The sequence below is a fragment of the Callospermophilus lateralis genome, chromosome 1 (assembly GCF_048772815.1).
Source record: "Callospermophilus lateralis isolate mCalLat2 chromosome 1, mCalLat2.hap1, whole genome shotgun sequence".
Classification (NCBI taxonomy): Eukaryota; Metazoa; Chordata; class Mammalia; order Rodentia; family Sciuridae; genus Callospermophilus; species Callospermophilus lateralis.
In genome coordinates, this window is record NC_135305.1 from 224,584,227 (window position 1) to 224,610,113 (window position 25,887).

General features: G+C 62.5%; 1 protein-coding gene across 1 annotated transcript in view; it reads right to left on the reverse strand.

The window, feature by feature from the left end:
- Positions 1–16,319: 16,319 nt before the first annotated feature.
- The window catches only part of Misp (mitotic spindle positioning), a 45,739-nt gene continuing 36,171 nt past the window's right edge, over positions 16,320–25,887 (reverse strand). The window contains exons 2-5 of the mRNA XM_077109891.1: positions 17,792–19,513; positions 17,172–17,299; positions 16,900–16,938; positions 16,320–16,409 (exon numbers count right to left, since the gene is read on the reverse strand). Of these exons, the coding sequence (XP_076966006.1) occupies positions 16,320–16,409; positions 16,900–16,938; positions 17,172–17,299; positions 17,792–19,457 (1,923 nt within the window). The 5' untranslated portion in view covers positions 19,458–19,513. The remainder of the gene's footprint in view (positions 16,410–16,899; positions 16,939–17,171; positions 17,300–17,791; positions 19,514–25,887) is intronic.

Below are 25,887 nucleotides of genomic sequence, written 5' to 3' on the forward strand. Positions count from 1 at the left end.
CAATGGGCGCTTGGACTCAGGTCTGTGACATAAGCAGGTTAGCTGGGTGCACACAGTGGCAGGTCCCGGCACAGGGCCGTGGGCGGACACCAAGGGAGCTGCTGTGGAAGGTGGTCAGGGCTACAAGGCCAGGCCAGCAGAGCAGGGTGGGAGGACGCGAGCCCGCTGCCAGCTTGCCTTCGAGGCCCTGCAAAATTCATTAAAGGGAGTGTCCCGTCGGGGCAGGGAATGTGAGCTGGGCTGAAAGTGATCTGTGGCCATCTGCTTGCTGTGCGTCCCCAGGGTCATCCACAGGGGCTTCGGTGGGCACCCAGAGGCTGCAGCCCCAGATGCACAAGGAGACCCACCTGGCCTCAGTCATGGCTGCCCGCTCTGTGCTGACTGGGCTCTGGTCAGGCCCACTCTGTCCTTGGCTGCAGACCTTGACTTTTATAATTGACAGGTATGAGGCCCTCAGTAGAACCACAAGCCACATGGAAAGTGGGTCCCTGCAGGGGTGCCGGGAGGCCTGCCGCCTCCTGGTGACTGCCCGGGGACCCTGGCCAGGCCACGGACCGTGCCAGCTGATCAACTGGGGGAGATCCTGGCATGGGTGGGTGGAGACCAGGAAAGCTGCCCAGCTCCCTCCAGCCCAAGACACCACCGAAAAATGACTCAGCCACATGTCCGTGGTCCTCAGGGTGGCCCCACTGTCCCCTGGGTGGGGCCCCGCCCAGTGAGTTCTGGAGGAGCCTGGTCCAGAAGGCCTGTGTCCCATAGGAAGCCCAGCAGGTCCCGTGGAGTCCAGGGCAGGATGAGCAGACAGCCCAGGTTTCATCACAGGCGACACAGGAAACCAGAGACAGGGCTCTCCGTGGTGACGCCACCGTCATCAATAGTTTACAGCAGGTAATGGACACTCGACCTGGGCCTCAGGCTCAGGTGGCCACAGTACAGCTGCCAACCTGGGGCTGTGTCAGAATAGGAGGGCCCCAAAGACCCAGAAGCCAGCAGCGCACTTTCTGATGGGCCTGGTCTCAGCTGAAGGAGGCCCCAAGGCCCTTCCTGCACTGGCCAGGGCTGGGGCCTCTGCTCACAGCCAGGGCAGACAGGGCAGAGTTGGGAGGACGGTGGGGAAGGGGGCAGAGCCAGCCATGGCTATACATGTTGCACTCCGACCAAGAGACAGGGAGAGACACTCAGCCCCTTTGACCACGGGAGGGGCCAGGTGCAGGGGCCACGCCTCCTACCTCAGCGACCCAGGGGGCTGCGGCAGGGCATGCAAGGTCCAGGCCAGTCTGGGCAATGCAGCCAGAAGGCATCCCCAACTCAATATGGCTGGGATGCAGTCCAGGGGAAGAGCCCCCGGGTTTAGCCCCAGGGAGACACGTGCACGGGGGTGACTATGACCAAAAGATGTCACGAGGGAGAGCTGCCAGCTCTGTGCAGAGGTCAGCAGCCTCAGGACCACCAAGGTGAAATGCAGTCACCACCAGGGCCAGCAACCCCTCCTAGTGGATGCCTGAGTCCAGATCACACAGCCACACAAAAGTGGTGCACAGAAGCTGGTAGCAACGTCATCCACAGTCACCAACACACGGAAACCGCCAACCTCCACGAACAGGAGGTGGACACACAGCCTGGCCATGCACACTGGAGCGACTTGGCCAGGGCAGGAGCGCGGTGACACACTGCAGCGTGGATGGACCTGGGGGCCACGTGCTCAGTGACAGCCAGACACACAGGCCCAGTGACAGAGGAGTCCAGGGCAGGAGAGTGCAGAAATCGACGTGGACCCGCGGGTGTGACGGGCTGGCTTTTTCCCTGAAGCTTTCATGAATGTGTCTCTCTAGAGATCGTGACTATTAAACGCCATTGTCACAACTGCATAGCCCGCTGGAAGGGAGCTGAACACCCAGCAGACACCCAATGTCCCTCTTTCTTTCAGAGTATTTCCTATGGAAAGTAAGTCCATCTGCAGAGGTGTGTGTGAGTGTGTGAGTGTGTGTGTCTCTGTGTGTCTATGTGTGTGAGTGTGTGTGTGTCTGTGTGTGTATGAGTGTGTCTCTGTGTGTCTGTGTGTGTGAGTGTGTGAGAGTGTGTCTCTGTGTTGTGTGTGTGTGTGTGTGTCTGTGTGTGTATGAGTGTGTCTCTGTGTGTCTGTGTGTGTGAGTGTGTGAGAGTGTGTCTCTGTGTTGTGTGTGTGTGTGTGTCTATGTGTGTATGAGTGTGTCTCTGTGTGTCTGTGTGTGTGAGTGTGTGAGAGTGTGTGAGAGTGTGTGTCTGTGTGTGTGAGTGTGTGAGAGTGTGTCTCTGTGTTGTGTGTGTGTCTGTGTGTGTGTCTATGTGTGTGTGTGTGTGTCTGTGTGTGTGAGAGTGTGTCTATGTGTGTGTGAGAGTGTCTCTGTGTATGTGTGAGTGTGAGTGTGTGAGAGTGTGTGTCTGTGTGTGTGAGTGTGAGTGACAGGGCTCCACTTTACTATACCCCTGGAGGCTTTGAAACTTACAAGGTTTCTCTTTTTCCCTGATCTCCTCCCTGATCTCTCCTCCCTGGTCTCTCCTCCCTGATCTCCTCCCTGATCTCTCCTCCCTGGTCTCTCCTCCCTGGTCTCTCCTCCCTGGTCTCATTTTCTCTGAGTCGCCTCCGTGAAAACCTCCCGGGTCGGCGAGGGGCAGAACCACAGCCTTGGGAATCGGCGTCCCCTGTGTTTCTTCTTTGCTATCAAAGCAATAAACCCTCCTTTTCCTTTTTCTCAAGAGCCTGTCTTGGTATTGAAGTGGCGTTGAGGACGAGGACCAAGCTCTGGTTACGTGTGTAGGTGTGTGCGTTTGGTGGGACTGTGCACCTTCTCCTAAGGGTGGCCCCTGTCGCAGTTTCCTGCCGGCTGGTGACAGCAGTGCTGGAGAGGGAGCCTCGCCCTGCGCCCTGTGCCCGGCTCTTCCTGCCCTCCCGCAGGCCCTTCATTGGTTCGCTTGATACATTTAAAAACAAATCCCAAGCCTCCCAGCTGCTAGAAGACATTCAAAATTAGAAGGGGCTACAAAGGAGAAGCCACCACCCCAGTGCCCCAGGCCACAAGTGTTAATACTGGGTGTGGATACATTGTACAGGTTTTTACATTTTTATTTTGTAGCTTTAGATTATTCTTTTTCACCCAAATGCTGTTTCCTATTTTTATTTTCCCTTTTTGTCCTGGGAATTGAATCAGAATGCTCTACCACTGAGCTGTACCCCCAACCCTGTTTGAGACAGGGTCTCTGAAGTTGCTGAGGCTGGCCTTGAACTTGCAACCTCCTGCCTCAGCCTCCCCCCATGGATAGGACAGCAGGCGTGGCCACCCTGCCTGGCCTACTTATTTCACTTTTAAAAAAAATGTATTAATTGTTTTAGGTGTAGATGGACACAACACAGGGCCTTTGATTTTATGTACTGCTGAGGATGGAACCTGGGTCCCGCCCGTGCCAGACAGGGCTCTACCACTGAGCACAATCCCAGCCCCCTTATTTCACTGTTTAAAATAAAAGTCAAGCCACACTGAGCTCTTTCCTCCCCACACCCCAAGCTTCGCTGTGGAGCCACAGGGTCGAATTCCTGGACGTCACCCTGGAGGACAGCCGGGGGATCACCCCTGTGGCCAGCCGGCCAACTTCCCTCAGCACCACCCCTCCCTGTTTCCCAGACAACTTCCTCTTTTTCTCAAGATAAAATAGGTCCCAACAATGAAAACAAACACTCGGAGATGTGCACATTCATCTCCACAGCCGGGCCTCTGGCACGCCCTGGTCACTTCCAGATATTGTGGGGGATTCCGGTCAGGCACCCAGGCAGCCGGACCCGCTCACTTGTTTCAATCCAGTACTTTTCCAGCCATCTGCAAAGTGCCACAGTCCTGTCTGAGCCTGTCCCTGGGGGTCCCTGCTCCCCCCTGGCCCCGAGAAGTCAAAGCCAGCAGGGTCTACCCAGAGTCCCTCAGGCTCTCTGGAGCCCTCTTTGATATCCCGCCTCCCGGCTGAGGAACCAGTGGTAAGGCCAGAGCCCCAGAGGGGCAGCCCTCCACACCGGCTCCTGGCTCTGGCCCCTGCTTGGTTCCCAGGTCCCTGCATCCCAGGCGACTGGAAGGGTCTGTGGTCCTGGGCGGAGCAGGGAGGCCAGCATTCCTCAGATGGTTTATTTGTGTGTTTAAACTGGACTGGGCCAGGACCTCCTCCCTGTCTGCATTGCTGGTATCTGGATTCTTGCTGCAGCCCAGAGCCCCTGCCCTGGGTTTCCCTGCTGGGCCCTGGGTGGTGCCCTACTCCAGATGCACACTGGTGGCTACTGAGCTTTCTCCCCGCCCCCCCACCCCCGTGCTGGGCTGACCTAGGGCCTCACAAATGCTGGACAGTGCTGACCACTGAGTGCTACAGCCCTGTGTGCTTGTGTTCCACACATTCAGTCCCTAAGTCCCTAGGCCTCCCAGCCTTGCCCTGTGGCCCCTATGACCCTCTGCAGACCCTCCCAAGCTCAAAGTCACCTACCATGTAGGACAACCACTGTCCAGCCAGCACACTGCTCCTGTCCCCCCCAACTTGGTGGCAGAGGATGACCGAGATGGGAAGATGAGATTCCTGCTGCCGGCAGCCAGGTTGGATGTCTGTGGACCCTGAGGTCTGGATGTCAGGAGGGCCAGGGAGGCAGAACCCCGGGCAGTGGGCACCACTGAGACTAATGTCCCTCACTCGATGAAGCACTCACAGGGGCCAGCCATCGGGTCCCCAGAGCCTGTGCTTGGGTCCAACACTGCCCTGGAGGGTCCCAGCAGGTGGCCTGCGTGGGAACCACCCAAAGGGCTGAGCTTGTGGAATCCTGGGATGGTAGCAGCAGGTGTGCCTTCCTGGGTGGCGCCCACACCCAGACACCGTGCCTCTGGTGGAGTCATGCACATCGAGGCCTGGGCTGCCCCGGGAGGGAGGCTGAGGTGCCCGCTGTGGCCGCGGAGGGGTTGGGGAGTGGATCCCCTACCTGCAGGGTTCCCTGGGAAGTTAGGGTCAGGCCGAGAGCCAGAGCTCGGCCTCCGCCTGTCGGCTGACCTGTCCTCCTCCTGGAGCGGGCTGGGGCCGCGTAGGGTGGTGGGACGTCCCCCCCCATGCTCCTGCTCTGAGGTCTGCCCAGCCCTGCAGAAAAAGAGAAGCAGAGCAGGTCCTCAGGGGACTGGGGCCTAGGACCCCCTCCACCCTCCCCAGGTCTGAGCACTTCCAGGGCCAGCATCGTGTCCCCAGAACATGACCCCGGCTCGTCACCCCTGGGCGACACTCAGCCCCTGACCCGCCCGGGATGGCCAGCCAGACCTGAGCCCACACCCTGCTGCCTGGTCATGGTCAACTGGACACAGACTGGAACCTCAGAACCTGAGCCAAAGAAACCCTTCTTCCTCTGCCTTGATTTTCTTTCTTTCTTTCTGAAAATAGAATTTCATTGTATCTTTTAAGTAACTGTGGTACAGGGTGGGCCAGCGGCAGAGCGCTCTCCTGGCTCGTGCGAGGCCCTGGGTTCGATCCTCAGCGCCACATAGAAATAAATAAATAAAGGTGTTGTGTCCAACTCAAACTGAAAAAATTAATATAAAAAAGTAACCGTGGTACAGGATTGTGCTCAGAGGTAGAGCACTCGCCTAGCATGCTAAGGGTTCGACCCTTAGCACCACATTGAAAATAAAATAAAATAGAGATATTGTGTCCACCTATAACTAAAAAAAAAAATAAAAAAAAATAACTGTTGTACAAAGAAACTACAAAATATGAACTCCAGAATGATTCCAAATAATTTATTTTCACATGAATTGTTTTTTTTTAAATCTACTACACAGTAAGTATTATTGTCTTTTTTTTTTTTTTAAGAGAGAGAGAGAGAGAGAATTTTAATATTTATTTTTCAGTTCTCGGCGGACACCACATCTTTGTTTGTATGTGGTGCTGAGGATCGAACCCGGGCCGCACGCCTGCCAGGCGAGCGCGCTACCGCTGGAGCCACATCCCCAGCCCATGATTTGGTTTTTTATCAAACCAATTTTCTTTGCAAATCTTTATTTATATATTTGTTGTTATTTTTAGTGAACTGTAGCTCTATGTAATAGTGGAGTTCATTTGACATATTTATAAATCCGTGTAAAATAGTTTTGCCCATTTCCATTCCCATCACTCTCCCTTCCCTCCCTTTCACCCTTCACCTGAGAAGCTGATTTTCTTTTTATTTGTTTTCTCTTGTTTCTAAGCTGATTTTCTCATGTATTTTGTCACAGTGATGGAACTGACTGACACTGTTAGTGAACAGAGGAGCCACTGAATCCAGGGTCCATCTGAGCAAAGCTGTAAGCATGACCTCAGATGAGACGGTCAGATGATAGGTCTTAGGTGACCCTAGTTGGCACAGTCCAGGGCACTTGGTACATTCAGAGGTGCAGGAATCACCTCTACCTGATTCCAGAACATTCTTGTCACCACAAAGGGAAGACTCCTGCCTCTGAGCAGCCCCTGTCCCTCCCAGCCCTGCACCCACAGGTCCACGTCCTGGACTCTCCTGTCAGGGGCTCACACTGGCTCTCTCTGAGCATGAGGTCCTCGGGTCCCTCCACACTGCAGCTGTCCCCTGGCTCTTGCTGGTGTTCCAGGATGCTCCAGGTGGATGAGCAGTATCTCTCCACCTATGTGTGGGCAGCCGGGCCACCCCCTCCATGTGTGGGCTTTGGTGGACATCTGTTTTCAGCACCTGCAGCCAGGGAGCTGGGAGGGAGACCTGGGGGGTCTTGGGTAGCAGCACATGGTCTACCTGGGTCCTGCTAGCAAGTACCGTCCTGGACCCTGAGGACAGAGCCTGGAGCCAGGGCTCTAACAGAAGGCCTCAGCTGCCACCTGGGTCCCCATCCCCACTGCCCCCTCCTAGAGCCGTCAGGGACGCCCTCAGAGCTGCGAAGGGCCCAGCAAGTCTCCATCATGGCCCAGCAGGGGGTTGAGAGATCCCAGCAAGTCCAGGCAGCCTCTGGCGAGCTCCGCCCTGGGGAGACCTCCTGGGGCTGTCTGCTCTGATGCTGAGTCTGGAGGTTCGAGCTCCTGAGGACCGTGAGCTTCCGTCTGGGGCCTGCATGGCTTCTGGCTGGTGCTTTCCGCCTAGAATGGGAGAGAGGAAGGGGAGGGTCCTGGGGCGCTTGCTCCTGCCCCCTCAGGCCTCCCTGCAACTGGGGAGACTGAGGCTGGGCCAGTCTCTCGGAAGCTTAGGGGCAGTGGGCACAGGGCTGCAGCAGCCCACCTGGACCTCCGTCGGCCTGCGGGGCTGGAATGAGCAGCACAGGAGACCCTCAGCAAGGCAGTGTGCTCCAGAGGTGGACCCAGATGGAGGTGCCCACACAGCGACCGCACGGGGTGCCTCCATGGCCTTGTCTACAGCAGCCCAAACCTGGGGACATCTGAGACTCCCGGTGGGTGAGACAGATGGGCCCAGACGGACGGCAGCTTTCACCGGCTGGAAAGAAAGAGCTCCCGAGCCATGAGACGGGGGCACCCCAAAGGCAGCTACCAGGGAGGCCCCAGGCTCAGAGGCCACGCCCTGGGCAGCTCCAGCTGACATCCTGGAGAGGGCAGAAGTGTGCCGCGGCCCAGCAGGGGGGCCGGCGGGGGCCAGGATGGCAGGCAGAGCCTGGAGGACTTCTCAGGCCCTGGAAGGTCTGACTCAGTCTGGGGACAGGTGTCATCGTTCATTGGTCAAGATCCCAGCAATGTGCGGCTCCCGAGGGAACCTCAAGTAAACTGTGAGTGTTGCTGATGACCACGCGTCCAGGTTGGCTCACCACAGGTGGGGCGGCCGGACACTTCCCGTTCCCTGCCCCGCTTTTCTGTCCACTTAGGGCTGCTCAGGAAATAGTCTCTTGGGCAGGGCTGGGGCTCAGTGCAGAGCGCTTGCCTAGCACGTGTGAGGCACTGGATCCGACTCTCAGCACCACCTATGAAACAGACAGACAGACAGACAAGTGAAATAAAGGTCCATGAACAACTCCAAAATCTAAAAAGTAAATGAAGTCTCAAAGGGACTGCGGGTGAGGCCCAGTGTGGGCGGGACCTGGGCTCGGTCCCTCGCACTGCAGAGGCCACCGAGGTCCATCTGTGGCCGCGGGGTGGGGGCCGGCCGCTCTGGGTCACCGATGCTGGACTGTGGCCTGCAGCCCTGCACACTGGTGGGCACCGGCACTCCCTCTGCCCTGGGTCAGCAGGACTCTGGAGGCTTTTCTCTGCTCTTGGGCAGCCCCTCGAGGTCCTGCCGGCCATTGGCTACGTCACAGGAAGGGGGGGCTTCAGTGAGACACTTTGCCCTCCCACGCATGACTGATGAGGCCTTCGCGGCACCTGGAGAACTTTCCAGGGCCCCTGTTATAAATGGGGCCAGGTGACTGTGCCCAGCTGCCAGGTGGCCAGGTCTGGGCTCCCAGGCTCCAGCTGTCACTGTGGTTCCAGCGCCTTCCAGCTGCCTAAGCAGGGGTCCAGGCACCTGGAGGCCCCCAGCCCTCTCCCCAGGGCCTCCCCTGGGAGAGCCCTCTGCCAGCCTTCTGTGGACCCTCCCCCTCTAAGGGGTCCTGGGCATTGGCCTTGGAGCAGAGCAGGGCTGACCTTGACCCTGGGCCTTGCCCTGCCTTTGCTCTGCCCAGTGGCCAGGGGCTCACTGAACCCCAGCCTGGGGCTCCTGAGGGCCAGGCCCAGGCTCTTTGGCTCTGAAAGAAGTCTTTAAACCCTGAGCCAAGGGCTGGTGGAGTCTTAGTACAAAGCAGGCCACCTGGGGCGGCCTCCGCTTGGGGAGGACTTGGCTGTCGGCCAGAGCCTGGGAGGTGGGCCACGCCTGGCTGCTGCCCAGCACCCACCAGCCCAGAGCAGCGAGCCTGCACCCTGGGCACTGGTCCAGCTGGGCACTCCACAGGCCAGCAAGCTGAGGCCCGGCAAGACCAGGGGTCGACACTGCCCTTTGGCCTCAGATTCCTCTGGAAGCTGAGGGACGAGGGGCCTCACTGGGGGGGGGGGGTCCCAGGAGCAGTGTCCCTAGCCTGGGCACTTCATTCCCGGGTGCTCTGAGCGGCCTTCCCGGCTGTGGGCGACCGGGCTGCCCTGGGTCGGGAGCAGCAGCGGGGCCTGGTGGGGTCCTGCCTGTCCTGGCCCAGAGGGAGCCAACCGTGGGAGTCCGCTGCTTACCTGGCTGGGGTCTGGACCCCGGGTCTGTCAGCTGAGGCCCTGTCTGCCCTCCCCTTGTCCTCTGGGTCTGTCTGGACAGTTCTCAGGCCTGTACCTGGGTGTTCTTCCTTGACACACATGTGTTTTCAGTCCTTTTAAATCAGGGACAACAGTGACTGTCCCACAATACCCCAGGGCCTTCTCCCTGTCTGTCAAATGGGGTCCCGCTGTCAGTCCTTAGAGGGCTTCCTGGGGGTCTCCACGCGGTGTCCTGGGCCCCTCTCCCTCCAGCCCCTGCCTCAGTTTCCCCAGGTGCACCCCTGGAAGGCAGGACGTGGACCAGGCAGAGCAGAGCGAGATGGTGCAAGTGGAGCCCGTTTGGGGAGTAGACCAAACAGCGCCAGGTGCTGTCCCAGCGACTCGGGAGCCCAGACAGGAGCCGGCAGCCGCTCAGTAAAGCTGCTGGACAAGGGCGCGAGAACTCACCAGAGAGGAAAGCACCGGAAATCACGGCCTGCCGGGTGGACCAGGGCCCTCGGGCTGCGGGGCCCTGGAAGAGAATGAAAGATCTTGAATATTTTTAGTTGCCTGTTAAAATTCACTGTCATTGTATGAAACTCCAGATATTTAATGCTTAGAAGGGCTGGGCACTAGCTGCCCAGTGTGGACACCATAATCAAAGCTGTCCACTATGGCTGTCCACTGTCTGGCACCTGGTGCAATGCAAAGGAGCCCCCTTGACTTCGAGGTGCTCCTTCCGACCTTCAGAGCCCCAGAAGTGGCTGGCCTCCCAGAGCCACCAGCGAGAGTGGTCCCAGCCTGAACAGTGACTGCCCTGTCCCCTGCCTGTTCTACTTGGCTTGGCAGGAAATGGAGTTTTGCAACTTCAGATTAAGGGTTTCATCCAAACTGACAGATTTGTTCAGAAATATCCTGATATGGGCTGGGGTGTGTCTTCCGGAAACATCCCTCCCAGGCTCATGCTTGAGCCAGGGGTCGGAGCTGGAATCCCAACTCTGGCTCCGATGTCACTGTGTAAGACTCAGGTCAAGTGAGGGTGCTTCTGGGAACCTCAGTCTCTTTTACTGTGGGTGAAGCCAAGCTCACTCCTTTGCCCTCCACGTGGGAAAGCTGATGCTGCTGTTGGCAGATGAACTCCTTGGGGGACTAGGCTCCGAGCCCCTTGCCTAGGTCACTCACTCCTAACGAAAAATCTAGTGCTTTATTTTAAACAAATTCTCTTCTCCAAATGCACCAGAAAGAGACTCAAAAGACAAACCGCGGGTGGGAGGACACTGCAGTGCAGGCACAGCAGGGCTCAGGCCCAGAACTCGCACAGCTCCCCACCAGCTGGTCAACAGCACCTGGACAGCCAGGCGTGGTGGGCTGCAGGGGTCTCAGCTCAAGGCAGCCTGCGAAGCCCAGCAAGGCCAGGAAGGCTCCCCGTGCAGCCCCTGGTCACTCCTGGGTCAGTGGCGGTACAACAAAGGGAAAGGCCCCAGGCTCAGACAGACCGACCCTGCAGACACTGCGTGGCCAGCGTGCTCACCTACCCACCGGTCAGCAGGGCAATGAGGTGAAAACCCAGTGAGGAGCCCCGAGGAACCGCAGCCTTTAACGTGCGGGCAGCGTTCTGTGGCAGCAGGGCCTGGGGGCAGGTGCGCTGACCTGGAGCCCCTCCATAAAGGGAATGAGCTTGTCTCCAGTTGCTGACCACATGCCCTAACGTCCACTCGCTTGTGCTGAGCAGGGGAAACCCCAGCGTGGTGTGCTACAGCTCTCACAACACCGGAGGGGTGCAGCCACCTCGGTGTCCAGGTCCAGGACAGCCTGACCCTCCCATGCTCCATCTCTGGACTCCCCTGTCCTGACTCCGGTCACTGGGTGCCCTGCTGTGCCCAAGCATGAGGCCCTCGGGTCTGGCCACCATGCCCTGGCTGAGGACACTTCAACCACACCACATGGGCCCTTGTCCACTGTGGCTGCTGGGAGCTTATGCCATCGACAGAGGGAGGTGGACAGTGGGCGCAGGGCTGGGAGGGACAGTTGAGTGCTCACGGGGAGGGGCTCTTTGTGGACGTGGTGGTGACATGTCTAGGAATGCACTAAGAGCAGTGGCTGCAGCGTCTCTGAGGCTGGTGGTTGATTTCAGGGGACGGACCCAGGGCCTGGCACCTTCTGGGCATTGTCCCCCAGCCTCCCTAGTGCCTCCCGCTGTTGAGAGTGCAGACAGTGGGGGCTACCCGTGAGGCGCTGGGCTGGCTCCGCACCCCATAAATAAATAAATAAATAAAGGTGTGGTGTCCGTCTACTACTAAAAACATTAAAAAAAAAAAAAAAAAAAGCCCGCAGACATTGAAGGTGTGTGCGGGCAGCTGCTGCTGCGGTAGCGGCCTGGGAGATGGGGCAGGGGGTCGGTGAAGGGCTGGTGGGCAGGGGCTGGGCAAGCCTAACTGATGTTCCACATCCTGTCCCCAGCTGCCCACGGGACACGAGAGCCCAGTGGGGCAGTCCTGGTCCCCAAGTCGGCTCAGCGTCCCCTGCTTCTCTCCCAGGCTGGGAAGTGGGTACCCTGTGGCCGCCACCTGCTGTCGGCTCTGGGCCTGGGGCACCAGCCAGGACTGCGCCCCTCGCACTCCGGCCTGCCTCCGGGGCTCTGGGGGGCTCTTTCTTCATTCAGCGCTGGGGCTTGAACCAGGGGCCTGGCCTGTGCTGTTGACCCTTCTGCCACTCGGCCACAGCCCAGCCCCACGGTTACTTATCCATTTGCGTGTGCGGAGCAGCCGCTAGGTGAGGAGGGGAGCCCAGTGGGGGCCTGGGGGTGACTCCCAGACTGAGGTGCCATCCATGCAGACGGGCTGACCCATGGAGGCTCAGCGAGGAGGCCGCTGGAGCAGACCAGCGGAGGGAGGTGGGTGGAGAGCGGGGTCGCGCAGGGCCTCTAGCCATGGGGGATCTGGGCTTTGAAGGAGACACCCTCGGGGTGCCGGAGGCCCCTGTGAGCCTCTGGGGAGAACAGACAGAGCTCGAGACCTGGCCGCAGGGGCCACAGCAGAAATCCAGACACAGAGGTTGAAGCGGATGAAGGGGAAGAAAGATGGAAGGGCAGAAAGAAAGCAAGAGGAAGAGGAGTGACCGCAGGGCAAGCCGTGCCCACCTGGCCGCCCTCCAAATCCCTGAGGGCAGCATCCCCAGGTTGACATCCAGAATTCTGATATCGTCAAGTACCCTTGCCAGTCAGGCTGCAGGTGGCCGTGGGGCCTCAGGAGGGACCCCGGCTGCAGGGCCAGGACCGTGGGCAAAGTTATAGTGGACTCGGGGCAGATTTAAGTTTTTATTTTTATTTTTTATTTTTGTACCAGGGATTGAACCCAGGGGCCTTTAGCTGCTGAGCCACACCCCAGCCCTATTTGTATTTTATTTAGAGACTTGGTCTCACGGCGTTGCTTAGTGCGTGGCTTTTGCTGAGGCTGGCTTTGAACTCGGGATCCTCCTGCCTCAGCCTCCTGAGCCGCTGGGGTTACAGGCGTGTGCCACTGTATCTGGCCAAATTTAAAAATTTTTTAAATATATTTAGTTGGGCAGGGTGTGGCTCAGGGGCAGAGCCCTTGCTTTGCCCATGTGAGGCACTAGGTTCGATCCTCAGCACCAATAAAAATAAATAAACAAAATATTGTGTCCATCTATAACTAAAAACTTTTAAAAATACCCATATTTATTTGTAGATGGACACAATACTTTTATTTATTTTTAATTTTTTTTAAGCAAGCTCTCTACTGACTAAGCTATATTCTCGGCCCTGATCTGTAATCCTTTTTTTTTTTTTAATTCTATTTACGTTTATTTCATTTACTTTTTTTTATGTGGTGCTGAGCATGAAACCCGGGGCCTCACATGTGCTGGGTAGTGCTCTGCACCGAGCTACAATCCCAGCCCCCCAATTTTAGAATTGTGCAAATATTAAATCGACCTGGAGGTGATGGCACACACCAGTGGCTCCAGTGACCCAGAGGCTGAGGCAGGAGGACCTGTAAGGTCCAGGCCAGCCGAGCAACTTAGGGAGTCCCTGTCACCAGGGTCTTAAAAGGGCTGGGATGTGGCTCCGCAGCAGGGCGCCTCTGGCTTCAACCCCCACCCCCACACACTCACACACGGATGCTGTGCATTTTAATAGCATACTTGGCCATTTTCCCACGTTTTCCTACTATTTTGACGTTCTGGGGAAAGTTCATTGAAATGTCTCAAAGAATTGAAAGTCCATAAGAACGGTACAGAGGGACGCAGGCCCTTCCGTGTCCAGTGTGGCTCTGCCAGGCAGCAGCCCGGTGCCTGGCCTTGCTTCCAGCAGCCCAGGAGGGGGCTGGACTCTGCAGCAGGAGCAGTGGGAACCCGGAGGCCACCGGCCTCGGGGGCTGGCCTCCCTGGGAGGCCCGAGCGTTGGGGTCAGTGTTTGGTGTTTTGCCGCCCTCTGGTGGCGGTGTGCGTTAATGCTGGCTGCCTCAAACCAGGAAGAAGCGGGGAAGCCCGGCTTTCTGGGGAGGGTTTCCTGAATCCTGCAGAGAGCACCAGGTGCCCCGTAACCCGCATGACATCCTCCAGGACGTCACTGCCGCTACCCCGACTTGCAAGCGAGGAAGCGGGCTGCCAGAAGGGAGGGCCTTCTGCAGTCCCTGGGGGTGAGTGGCACCTGGTACTCAGGGAGCTACCCCTGGGTGCTTGTCACCCAGAACTTAGCAGAAAAGCACCCCAGCCCTGGCTGGGAGCCCTGAGGCCGCGGGACTGCCTGGGGCCAGCACCCTGGGTGGGCCAGCACCCGGGGAGAAAGATGCTCCGAGAGGCCTGTGAAGGGCCACTCCCTTGAGCCTGAGGCCTATGGGCTGTGGGGACAGGTGTGTCCTCCATGGGCCGCAGGCTGGGAGTCTGGAGAACCGGGTGGCCAGGGTGCTCCTGGCACCAAGGCCCTTTCCCAGCTGAGGGGGAGGCGACAGGCAGACAGAGACGGAGAGACGGGGCTCCTGGCCGCCAGCCTAGGGAGCCCTCTGTGGCCCAGAGTTGTGCTGGCCTTTGGGCACGGTGGTCTCTGCGCAGGCGGAAGCCGAGCCTGCCAGCGTGGTCACCTCTCCAGCACCCACCGAGGTTCTTGTGGACCTTCACCCCCAGGTGCTGTGGGGCTGGGGAGGCCTGTCGAGGCCAGGAAATCTGGGCCACCAGGAGCTGGGACAGTGTCGGGAATGAGATGACCCGTGAACGTGCTCCTTTGACCCAGTGACTGGCAGAGGATCCCAGCGGCTGCATTGAAGAAGGGACCCAACCTCGGGGCAGCCTGGTCCCGTGGTGTGGGCCTCGGGCCTCGTGCAGGGAGCACCTGGCCAACAGCTGTCCCAGGTGACCTTGAGCAGAGGTGGCAGAAGGGAGACGCCAAGACCCTCTGTGAGGGCAGAAATGGCCCAAGGAGGCTGGGACGAAGCTCCGTTGGCAGAGTGCTCGCCTTGTGTGCACAAGGTCCTGGGTTCAACCCCCAGCGCCACAGGAAGAAAGAAGAGAAAATGGCCCCGAAGAGGCCCTTGCTGTAGACTCTGAGGCCCGTGGACACGTCACCTCCTGGGGCAGACAGGGCTCTGCAGTGGGGATCTGAGAAGGACCCTGAGCTGCAGTTACCTGGTCATCTGGGGCACAGGGTCCTCACGAGAGGAGGCAGGAGGGCCAGAGTCAGAGGGGGACGTGGGGACGCTGCACTGCTGGCTCTGGAGCTGGAGGAGGGGCACACACCTGCTCGGCCTCAGGAGGGACCAGCCCTGCTGCCCCTGGACTTCCGCCTGCTGCCCTCCAACCTGCCTTTAGCACGTTGGTTCTGGAGATTCCGGCAGCTGATGGAGACCTGCCCCCTCAGGCAGAGGAACAGGGACCTCCCGTCAGGCACCAGGGGACAGAGGAGGGAGACCGTGGAGAAGCCTCTGAGACCCCCCTGGGAGGCCAGTGCTGGGACTGCTCCCGGGGGAGGGCAGAAAGCCCACGTGGGCAGAATTGCCCAGGTGCCAGGGCGGTAGCCAGCCTTAGTACAGAGCTCCCTGAGGGCGGCCCAGCCTCCTCCCTCAGGCCTCCTCGGCTGGGGGTCCCTCGCTGTGGGCTATTCTGGACCCATGGCCCGTGGCCCGCCTTAAATGCAGAGTTCTTAAAATAGCCATTGCCGGGCTTCCCAAGCGGGTGGGGCTACATGGCCGCTCCTAGCATCCCGGGGAGGGGGTGCAAACTGTGCCGGGGACACGTGCCTCACACGGGGTTGGGTCACCATTGCGGCACACGGAGCCCGCCTGGGTCTTCATCACCAGGAGCACAGAGGCGGAGCCGTCAGAGGATCCCCAAGGGTGCACAGCGGCGGAGCATGATGGGACTGCGTCCAGCATCCATGGCCCTGGCCAGTAGGATCCCGCCATCTCTGGTGAGCCTAGAGTCCCTTGGAGCCTAATTAAGACCCTCCCATCGCCCTGACACCAGGAGGGCCAGGGATTCCGCCAGCGCTCAACAAGCCTTCAAGTGCTGGAGAGGAGATGGTGGGCCCCCCGGTGGCCCCGGGCCAGCACCTGCCGCTCCAGGGGACGCGGGGTCCCAATGCGGGCCTGGCGGGGCTCACCTAGCACCAAGAAAGACCACGCAGACGCGAGGTTGGTTTTGTGCAACAGGCAGCCGGCAGGCAGGCTGCTGGGCAGTGTATTTCTCGGTGGACGTCCCAGGCAGCTCCCAGGTGGAGGTGGCGCTCTGTGGCCCTGCAGCGGGCAGGAGGCTGCAGAGCCATCCCAGCGGCTAGTCCCCCTCTGGCTAGAGGATCTGGCGTGCGGAGGGCGGGACCCCTGGCCTCCTCAGGGGGAGGCGGAGTGTCCCCAGGAAGGCCCAGGCACCTCCTGGTCTCCTGGCCCCAGGGCTTGGGGCGTCTTCTCTGAGGCAGAAGAATGGGAAGCCATCTCATTCCAGCAGCTGCAGACTCCAAAGCATTTTCTCCAGGAAAATAAAAACGGAGAAGAAGACCGCCCAGTCCTAGCGAGTGATTCCTCCTTCAAACCTGGATTCAAACGGGGCCTGTTTGCTTTGGGGAGGGGGCCGCGCTGGTCTTGGCAGTTCCTAAGCGCCAGGGAGGGCAACACGTCCTGTCCCCAAGCTCAGTCCTCGTCCTCGATGGCATAGATGCCGGCCTCCCACCGTTCGGCCATGACGTTCTTGTGCCGGGTCACCCGAGTGGCTCCCAGGATCTGCACCAAAAAAGGCCGTCTCTTCAGGGTCCCGACCTCAGCAGGCACCTTCGCACCGCCAAGTCACAGACAAGGCCTAGGACAGGGGGACAGGACCCCCTCTTCTGTCTCAGGCCTCCACTCCTGGTAGCCTGACCAAGGAACCTGCCAACTCCTGCCGAGCTCCTCCCCAGGGAAAAAGGAGGACGGGATTGCGTCTGAGACCGCTGCACTTCCACATTCACCCCTCAAAGAAGTGCCCTGGCCTGGTGGTGCTGGAGCGAGGCTGAGGCGAGGACGCCCAGAGAAACCCCCTAATCTCAGCCCAGCCCTCCACCGGGTGGAAGCAGGTGAAGCCCTGCAGCCATGACAGCGGAGTCCAGCAGCACCCACCTCGGCAGACACCACGCCCCCCTCCCCAAGCCGGCAGAGGAGGCCGGAGGAGGAGGACCCGCGGGCGGATCCCTGGGATGGGTTGCCGGGCGGCAGCCCCCACCGGGCATCGACTCACCTCGGAGTTGACCTGATCCGCGGGGTTGATGCCTGCATACTGCGGAGAGAGGCCAGTCAGCCCGGTCCTTCCCGCGCCCTCCCAGGAGCCTGCCTGAGGGCCTCCCACACCCTCCCTCAACTCTCCCAGGGTCCCCACCGCCCAGACCCAAGTTGTCACCACACCGCCCCTCACGCCACCCGCAGCGCAGCCTCCCAGTCTCGGGAGTAGGCGTTGCTGGGAGGCGGGAGGACGGCCCTCGGCCACCTGGCCTGCGGTCAGGCCCCACTCACCCAGAGCCCCTTCTTTCTCTGCCCAGCCGCTTCCTCTGCAGGGGCTTCTGCCTTCCACACCAGGCCCGAGTGCAGGTGGATGGGGGTGAACACGGGTGACTCCGACACTGAGTAGCTGCCCACGATGCCTGGGGATGGGGAGCAGGAGAGAGAAGGGGCCTCAGTGGGCAGACCCACCGTCAGACCCCAGCTCTTGGAGACATAGGGTCTCTGGCTGAGGGCCTGGAACAGCCAACAGCTGACAGATGGACAGACAGCAGCAACTAATCATGACAGATCGACAAAAATAACCAGTCAGGAGATTCTGGGTGGACAGTTGGACTCAGTAATCAAGGCAAAGAGCATCAAGCGACAGGGATCTATCATATTGACCAGGAAGAACAACCAAGATGATAGACACTTGCAAACCCCTATGCACCTCATAACAGATCGTCTAGATCCATAAGGTGAAAACCCTAAGGCAAACTTGACATTTCTCAAAAATCTGCCCTGAAGCTGCCGAGTGGGGAAGTGGGAGAATGAAGTATCTCCCCTCCCCGCGAGCCTTCAACTCTGCCTCCATTTTTGTTCCAATGCCATAGGTCCTGAGTGGGGCAGAGACTCCTCAGTCCGCTTCTCACCTGATGCCCGCGAGGAGCTCCTGGAGTCCGGCTCACAGTCCTCCTCTGGTGGCGGGGAGAAGACCTCTGGGAAGAGGGCACTCCTCCGCTCCGCTGCCACCTCACGCTCCCGGCGCAGGACGCTCTCCACCTCCCTCTCCAGCAGGTCCGATGAAAGGGACTTGTGCAACCTGGACACCGGGGCCCCAGCCGCCTCCCAGCCCCCGGCCTGGGGAGCCTCAGCCCGCTGAGGGACATCTGGGACCCTGAACCGCAGAGGACGCAGGCGGAAGTGATCCCACCGAACGACGCCCTCGCTGGCCAGCAGGGTTCCCTGCTCTGTGCTCAGGGGCTTTCCAGAGGATTCTGGGAGCTGCCTCTGAGACCCCGCGGCCTTGGGAGGGGCCTTGACCCCCTCTGCGGAGGGACCACTGGGCCTGCCATGCGATCTGCAGGCTGAGAATTCCCGCTGGGGCCGCTGGGCGGCCAGGTAGGGCTGGTAGGCCTCGGGGGAGATGCGGTTCACTTTCCTCGAGGCTGGGGCTGGGTCAGCCGCCCGGGCGTCGGGAGTGGGGCCAAGGATGGAGTCGGAGCTCCTGCTTCTCCTGAGTCCAGGCTGGGGGTCCTCCGAGGCCCAGTCAGGCGTGGATGCCCGTGCTGCCTGCAGGCCCTCCCGCCGGTGGTCCTCCTCGCGCTGGGTCTCCTGAACCATGTCCCGCTGCACATACAGTGATGGACGCCCCCTGTCCCACCGAGGGGCCTCGGCCAGGCTCACCTTGGTCAGCACTGGCCTGGTGGGGATCTCCACCAGCTCCTGGTAGCCCGCTGCCCGACGAAGCCCCCTCTGCTCCCGCAGGTCAGCCTCGCGCTCCTGGGCCAGTCGGATCTCCCGCTCGATGGGCGTTTCCTTGGGGGCCTCTGGTGACTCCACTCGGGACCGGGAGCCAGGGTCATTGACAGCTGGGATGCTGGACCCCAAAGGCCAACCACGGCCCTTCTTCTCCCTGAACAGCTCCCTCACCTGGGGCTCACTGGGGACCACACTCCCATCGGCCAGGGGAGGCCTGTCTGGGGCCTTGAGGGCTGGGCTGGCCCCTGGTGGGGCACATGGGGGCGCAGCCCTGGCGGGGGGCCTGGGGGGCGCCATCTTCGTGTTTGCCTGCTCCAGGTTGATGAACTGCCGTCTGGCTGCCAGGAAGTCTATCTGTTCCCTGTCAATCCTGGTCTCCTCCAGGGGGGTGGACCGAAGGTGGCCCAGCGGCCTGGGGTTCCCGTGGTCAGAGGTGCCGCAGAGTGTGGCCACTGTGCCACCCTTCCTGACGGCCTGGCCCTGGATGACGGCCCCGCGCTCCTGCTCCAGGTCCTGCCACTGCCTGGGGAGCACACTGCTGGCACCCAGGTGGTGAGTCGGCATGTCCCCGTCCTTGTCATCCTCCAGGCAGAGAGGTCTCAGGGACCACTGGCCAGGGAAGGCCTGCCTGCTGTGGGTCGCCCCTGTCTTCACCATGTCCACCTGGGCCTTATGGTCAGGGGACGGTGCCTGTGGCCTGTCCTGGTTCCAGCCAGCATCCTCAGGCCCCACGCCCACCAGCTCGATGGTGTAGCTGGTGTCTCCGTCCAGCGCCAGGCCAGTGATGCGTGCCGAGTGCGGGATGCTGAAGATGGGGTACCTGGTCACCCGGTCCATCTTCTGGGGTGTCCTGGCTTGACTTTCCTCCCGTGGAGTGGAGACCTCTGGACTCACTGAGGGAGAAAGGAATGACAGCCCCTAGTAAGAGCCCCCCAGGTCACAGCCCCCCAGGTCAGAGCCCCCCAGGTCAGAGCCCCAGGTCACAGCCCCCAGGTCAGAGCCCCAGGTCACAGCCCCCCAGGTCACAGCCCCCCAGGTCAGAGCCCCCAGGTCACAGCCCCCAGGTCACAGCCCCCCAGGTCAGAGCCCCCCAGGTCACAGCCCCAGGTCAGAGCCCCCAGGTCACAGCCCCCAGGTCAGAGCCCCCAGGTCAGAGCCCCCCAGGTCACAGCCCCAGGTCACAGCCCCCAGGTCACAGCCCCCCAGGTCACAGCCCCCCAGGTCACAGCCCCAGGTCACAGCCCCCCAGGTCACAGCCCCAGGTCATAGCCCCAGGTCACAGCCCCCCAGGTCACAGCCCCCCAGGTCACAGCCCCAGGTCACAGCCCCCCAGGTCACAGCCCCAGGTCACAGCCCCCCAGGTCACAGCCCCAGGTCAGAGCCCCCAGGTCACAGCCCCAGGTCAGAGCCCCCAGGTCACAGCTCCCCAGGTCACAGCCCCAGGTCAGAGCCCCCCAGGTCAGAGCCCCCCAGGTCACAGCCCCAGGTCAGAGCCCCCCAGGTCACAGCCCCAGGTCAGAGCCCCCCAGGTCAGAGCCCCCCAGGTCAGAGCCCTAGGTCAGAGCCCTAGGTCATTGCTCCCCAGGTCACAGCCCCAGGTCACAGCCCCAGGTCAGAGCCCTAGGTCACAGCTCCCCAGGTCACAGCCCCAGGTCAGAGCCTCCCAGGTCACAGCCCCCCAGGTCACAGCCCCCCAGGTCACAGCCCCAGGTCACAGCCCCCAGGTCACAGCCCCCCAGGTCACAGCCCCAGGTCAGAGCCCCAGGTCACAGCCCCAGGTCAGAGCCCCAAGTCACAGCCCCCCAGGTCACAGCCCCAGGTCAGAGCCCCCCAGGTCAGAGTCCCCCAGGTCAGAGCCCTAGGTCAGAGCCCTAGGTCATTGCTCCCCAGGTCACAGCCCCCCAGGTCATAGCCCCCCAGGTCACAGCCCCCCAGGTCACAGCCCCCTGGTCACAGCCCCAGGTCACAGCCCCAGGTCACAGCCCCCCAGGTCACAGCCCCAGGTCAGAGCCCCCCAGGTCACAGCCCCCCAGGTCACAGCCCCCCAGGTCACAGCCCCAGGTCACAGCCCCCCAGGTCAGAGCCCCAGGTCACAGCCCCCCAGGTCACAGCCCCCCAGGTCAGAGCCCCCCAGGTCACAGCCCCCCAGGTCACAGCCCCCCAGGTCACAGCCCCTAGGTCACAGCCCCCCAGGTCAGAGCCCCCCAGGTCAAAGCCCCCCTGGTCACAGCTCCCCAGGTCACAGCCCCCCAGGTCACAGCCCCCCAGGTCACAGCCCCAGGTCACAGCCCCCCAGGTCAGAGCCCCAGGTCACAGCTCCCCAGGTCACAGCCCCCCAGGTCACAGCCCCCCAGGTCACAGCTCCCCAGGTCAGAGCCCCCCAGGTCACAGCCCCCCAGGTCACAGCCCCCCAGGTCAGAGCCCCCCTGGTCACAGCTCCCCAGGTCACAGCCCCCCAGGTCACAGCCCCCCAGGTCAGAGCCCCAGGTCACAGCCCCAGGTCAGAGCCCCCCATGTCACAGCTCCCCAGGTCACAGTCCCCCAGGTCACAGCCCCCCAGGTCAGAGCCCCCCAGGTCAAAGCCCCCCTGGTCACAGCTCCCCAGGTCACAGCCCCCCAGGTCACAGCCCCCCAGGTCACAGCCCCAGGTCACAGCCCCCCAGGTCAGAGCCCCCCAGGTCACAGCTCCCCAGGTCACAGCCCCTAGGTCACAGCCCCAGGTCACAGCCCCAGGTCACAGCCCCAGGTCAGAGCCCCCCAGGTCACAGCTCCCCAGGTCACAGCCCCTAGGTCACAGCCCCCCAGGTCAGAGCCCCCCAGGTCAAAGCCCCCCTGGTCACAGCTCCCCAGGTCACAGCCCCCCAGGTCACAGCCCCCCAGGTCACAGCCCCAGGTCACAGCCCCCCAGGTCAGAGCCCCCCAGGTCACAGCTCCCCAGGTCAGAGCCCCCCAGGTCACAGCCCCCCAGGTCACAGCTCCCCAGGTCACAGTCCCCCAGGTCACAGCTCCCCAGGTCACAGCCCCAGGTCAGAGCCCCAGGTCACAGCCCCCCAGGTCACAGCCCCCCAGGTCACAGCCCCCAGGTCACAGCCCCAGGTCACAGCCCCCCAGGTCACAGCCCCAGGTCAGAGCCCCCCAGGTCACAGCCCCAGGTCAGAGCCCCAGGTCACAGCTCCCCAGGTCAGAGCCCCCCAGGTCAGAGCCCCCCAGGTCACAGCCCCAGGTCACAGCCCCCCAGGTCAGAGCCCCCCAGGTCACAGCCCCAGGTCAGAGCCCCAGGTCATAGCCCCCCAGGTCAGAGCCCCAGGTCACAGCTCCCCAGGTCACAGCCCCAGGTCAGAGCCCCCCAGGTCAGAGCCCCCCAGGTCATAGCCCCCCAGGTCACAGCCCCCCAGGTCACAGCCCCAGGTCACAGCCCCAGGTCAGAGCCCCCGGTCACAGCCCCCCAGGTCACAGCCCCCCAGGTCACAGCTCCCCAGGTCACAGCCCCAGGTCAGAGCCCCCCAGGTCAGAGCCCCCCAGGTCACAGCCCCAGGTCAGAGCCCCCCAGGTCAGAGCCCTAGGTCACAGCTCCCCCGGTCACAGCCCCAGGTCAGAGCCCCCCAGGTCACAGCCCCCCAGGTCACAGCCCCAGGTCAGAGCCCCCCAGGTCACAGCCCCAGGTCAGAGCCCCCCAGGTCACAGCTCCCCCGGTCACAGCCCCAGGTCACAGCCCCCCAGGTCACAGCCCTAGGTCACAGCTCCCCAGGTCACAGCCCCCCAGGTCACAGCCCCTCAGGTCACAGCCCCAGGTCAGAGCCCCCAGGTCACAGCCCCCCAGGTCACAGCCCCCCAGGTCAGAGCCCCCCAGGTCACAGCCCCAGGTCAGAGCCCCCCAGGTCACAGCCCCAGGTCAGAGCCCCCCAGGTCAGAGCCCCCCAGGTCACAGCCCCAGGTCAGAGCCCCCCAGGTCAGAGCCCCCCAGGTCACAGCCCCAGGTCAGAGCCCCCCAGGTCAGAGCCCTAGGTCATTGCTCCCCAGGTCACAGCCCCAGGTCAGAGCCCCCCAGGTCACAGCTCCCCAGGTCACAGCCCCAGGTCACAGCCCCAGGTCAGAGCCCCCCAGGTCAGAGCCCTAGGTCATTGCTCCCCAGGTCACAGCCCCAGGTCAGAGCCCCCCAGGTCAGTGCCCCCCAGGTCACAGCCCTAGGTCACAGCTCCCCAGGTCACAGCCCCCCAGGTCACAGCCCCCCAGGTCACAGCCCCAGGTCAGAGCCCCCCAGGTCACAGCCCCCCAGGTCACAGCCCCCCAGGTCAGAGCCCCCCAGGTCACAGCCCCAGGTCAGAGCCCCCCAGGTCAGAGCCCTAGGTCATTGCTCCCCAGGTCACAGCCCCAGGTCAGAGCCCCCCAGGTCACAGCTCCCCAGGTCACAGCCCCAGGTCAGAGCCCCCCAGGTCAGAGCCCCAGGTCACAGCTCCCCAGGTCAGAGCCCCAGGTCAGAGCCCCCAAGGTCAGAGCCCCACAGGTCACAGCCCCAGGTCACATCCCTCAGGGCAAAGTCCCAGCCAAATGGCCTTTAGTGGTGGAGGCAGAGCCAGCAGAGGGTCCCAGCCTCTGTCCAGCCCAGCCAGTCTCAGCGTCCCACCTCTGGTCTCTGATTGGCTCAGGGGTGCTTAGGACTCTAAGGGACAAGCCATGAAGTCTTGGGACGGGCCATCCTGTGGGAGAGCGGACCCTCTTCCCCGCAGCCTCCTGACTTGCTTGAGAGTGACTCCACCATGGCGTTCCTGGGTCCAGCCATGCCCCAATCTCTGGACATCCCCCACTGACCCCACCCCACCGTCCAGGGTGTCCCCTGCACCCTGGAGCACCCACACAGCGCCCCCCGCGCTCACCCGACCCTCTGCTCATTCTGGGGCCTTGGGGTCTCTCTTGGCCCCACCCTGAGCCACACCCCCGCCCTTTCTGTTTCACTTTGAGACAGGATCTTGCTAAACTGCCCAGACTGGCCTTGGACTTGGGACCCTCCTGCCCAGCCTCCCCAGATGCAGGACCTTCAGCGGCCTTCACCCGTGGCCCCAGCTGGCCTGCTCCTTGCTGAGGGAGGTCCAGGGGGACGCTGAGGCCCTGAGAGGGACGCAGCTCTGGGAGGCAGGCTCCCACAGGCCCATGCCTGCTTCACCAGCAGGACCCCCGTCTTGGTGCCATGACGCCAGGATGGGCTGGGGACACTGTGGACCTGTGTCTGGGTGGAGCCACACGGCCTCTGGTTGACACCTCACCCAGTGTCCTCGGGGTCACGGCCCTGTCCTCACTGTGTGTCTCCTGGCCTCAGTGCGAGCCCCAGCCTCGGCCCTCAGCCCTCTCTGCCCCAGGACCCTGGTTTCTTTCCTCTGCACCCTCCTCCCAGTGGCCCACAGGATGCTTCCCTGAGGCCAGGATGTCCCTCCCTGGGAGCCATCATCTGAGTGGCCCCTGCGAGCCAGGTTCCTGGGCACGGGCCGTCTTCACCGTGGAGCAGGGGGGCCTCGCCAGGGGTGTGCTGCAGCCCGTGTCCCAGGCCAGGAAGGCCTGCTGCTGCCGTGGTGAGCGGGCTCCTGGAGTGGCTCTCGGGACACCAGACCCGGCCTGGGTGGCATCTGAGGCCTTGTGCTGCCCACCACAGCACTGGCCCCACATCCTGGTACACAGCAGGTGCTCAATAAGCCGGGCTGGGCTCACTTCAGAGCAGAGCCTGCTGCCCTTCAGCCCCCAGGCCCCCAACCCGTGCGTCCCAGGGTTGGGCCGGGTGACACAGCTCCTGTCCCTGCCCAGGGCAGGGCTACACTTGCTCACTTGCTGCAGGAGTGTAGGCCAACGAGTGGCAGCTGTTTACGTGGCAAGATTCATGACCACCTGGGACATCAGCTCTGGGGACAGGGAGCCACCTCTCACACTGAGTGTGGCTTCCCCTCTGGTGGGGCAGGGTCGGGGTGCTGGCCTCCTGACTCATTGAGGCCAGTGGGTGGGGTCCAGGGTCTGGGCTTCAAGGTTGCTGGGCCCACCCAGCTGTGGCCCAGGTGGCTGCTGTGACCCCTGCCTCAGTGCCACCCTGGACGCCCCTGAAGGGCTGCTGCGCAGGTTGGCAGGTGCTCACATTCCAGGAATCCCCTGCTTGAACCCTTGGTCTGTCCTGCAGTGCTCTGAGCCCGAGCCTGGGGGAGGGGGGTCCTGGGGGGTCCTGGGGAGGGAGAGCCTGGGGGGTCCTGGGGAGGGAGAGCCTGGGGGGTCCTGGGGAGGGAGAGCCTGGGGGGTCCTGGGGAGGGAGAGCCTGGGGGGTCCTGGGGAGGGAGATCCTGGGGAGGGAGAGCCTGGGGGGTCCTGGGGAGGGAGAGCCTGGGGGAGGGGGGTCCTGGGGAGGGAGAGCCTGGGGGGGTCCTGGGGAGGGAGAGTCTGGGGAGTCTGGGGAGGAGGGGCCTAGGGAAGGGGAGGAGCCTGGGGAGGTGGGGAGCCTGGGGAGGGGGGAAGCCTGGGGAGGGGGAGCCTGAGGCGGGGGGGGGAGCCTGGGGAGGGGGGAGCCTGGGGAGGGGGAGCCTGGGGAGGGGGAGCCTGAGGAGGGGGGGAAGCCTGGGGAGGGGGGGAAGCCTGGGGAGGGGGAGCCTGGGGAGGGGGGGAGCCTGGGGAGGGGGGAGCCTGGGGAGGGGCAGCCTGAGGAGGGGGGGAAGCCTGGGGAGGGGGGAGCCTGGGGAGGGGGGGAAGCCTGGGGAGGGGGGGGAGCCTGGGGAGGGGGGAGCCTGGGGAGGGGGGGAAGCCTGGGGAGGGGGGAGCCTGGGGAGGGGGGGAAGCCTGGGGAGGGGGGAGCCTGGGGAGGGGGAAGCCTGGGGAGGGGGGGAGCCTGGGGAGGGGGGAAGCCTGGGGAGGGGGAGCCTGGGGAGGGGGAGCCTGAGGAGGGGGAGCCTGGGGAGGGGGGGAGCCTGGGGAGGGGGGAGCCTGGGGAGGGGGGGAGCCTGGGGAGGGAGGGGGGAGCCTGGGGAGGGGGGAGCCTGGGGAGGGGGGGAAGCCTGGGGAGGGGGAGCCTGGGCGGGGGGGGAGCCTGGGGAGGGGGAGCCTGGGGAGGGGGGGAAGCCTGGGGAGGGGGAGCCTGGGGAGGGGGGAGCCTGGGGAGGGGAGCCTGAGGCGGGGGGGGAGCCTGGGGAGGGGGAGCCTGGGGAGGGGGGGAAGCCTGGGGAGGGGGGGAGCCTGGGGAGGGGGGAGCCTGGGGAGGGGGGAAGCCTGGGGAGGGGGAGCCTGGGGAGGGGGAGCCTGGGAG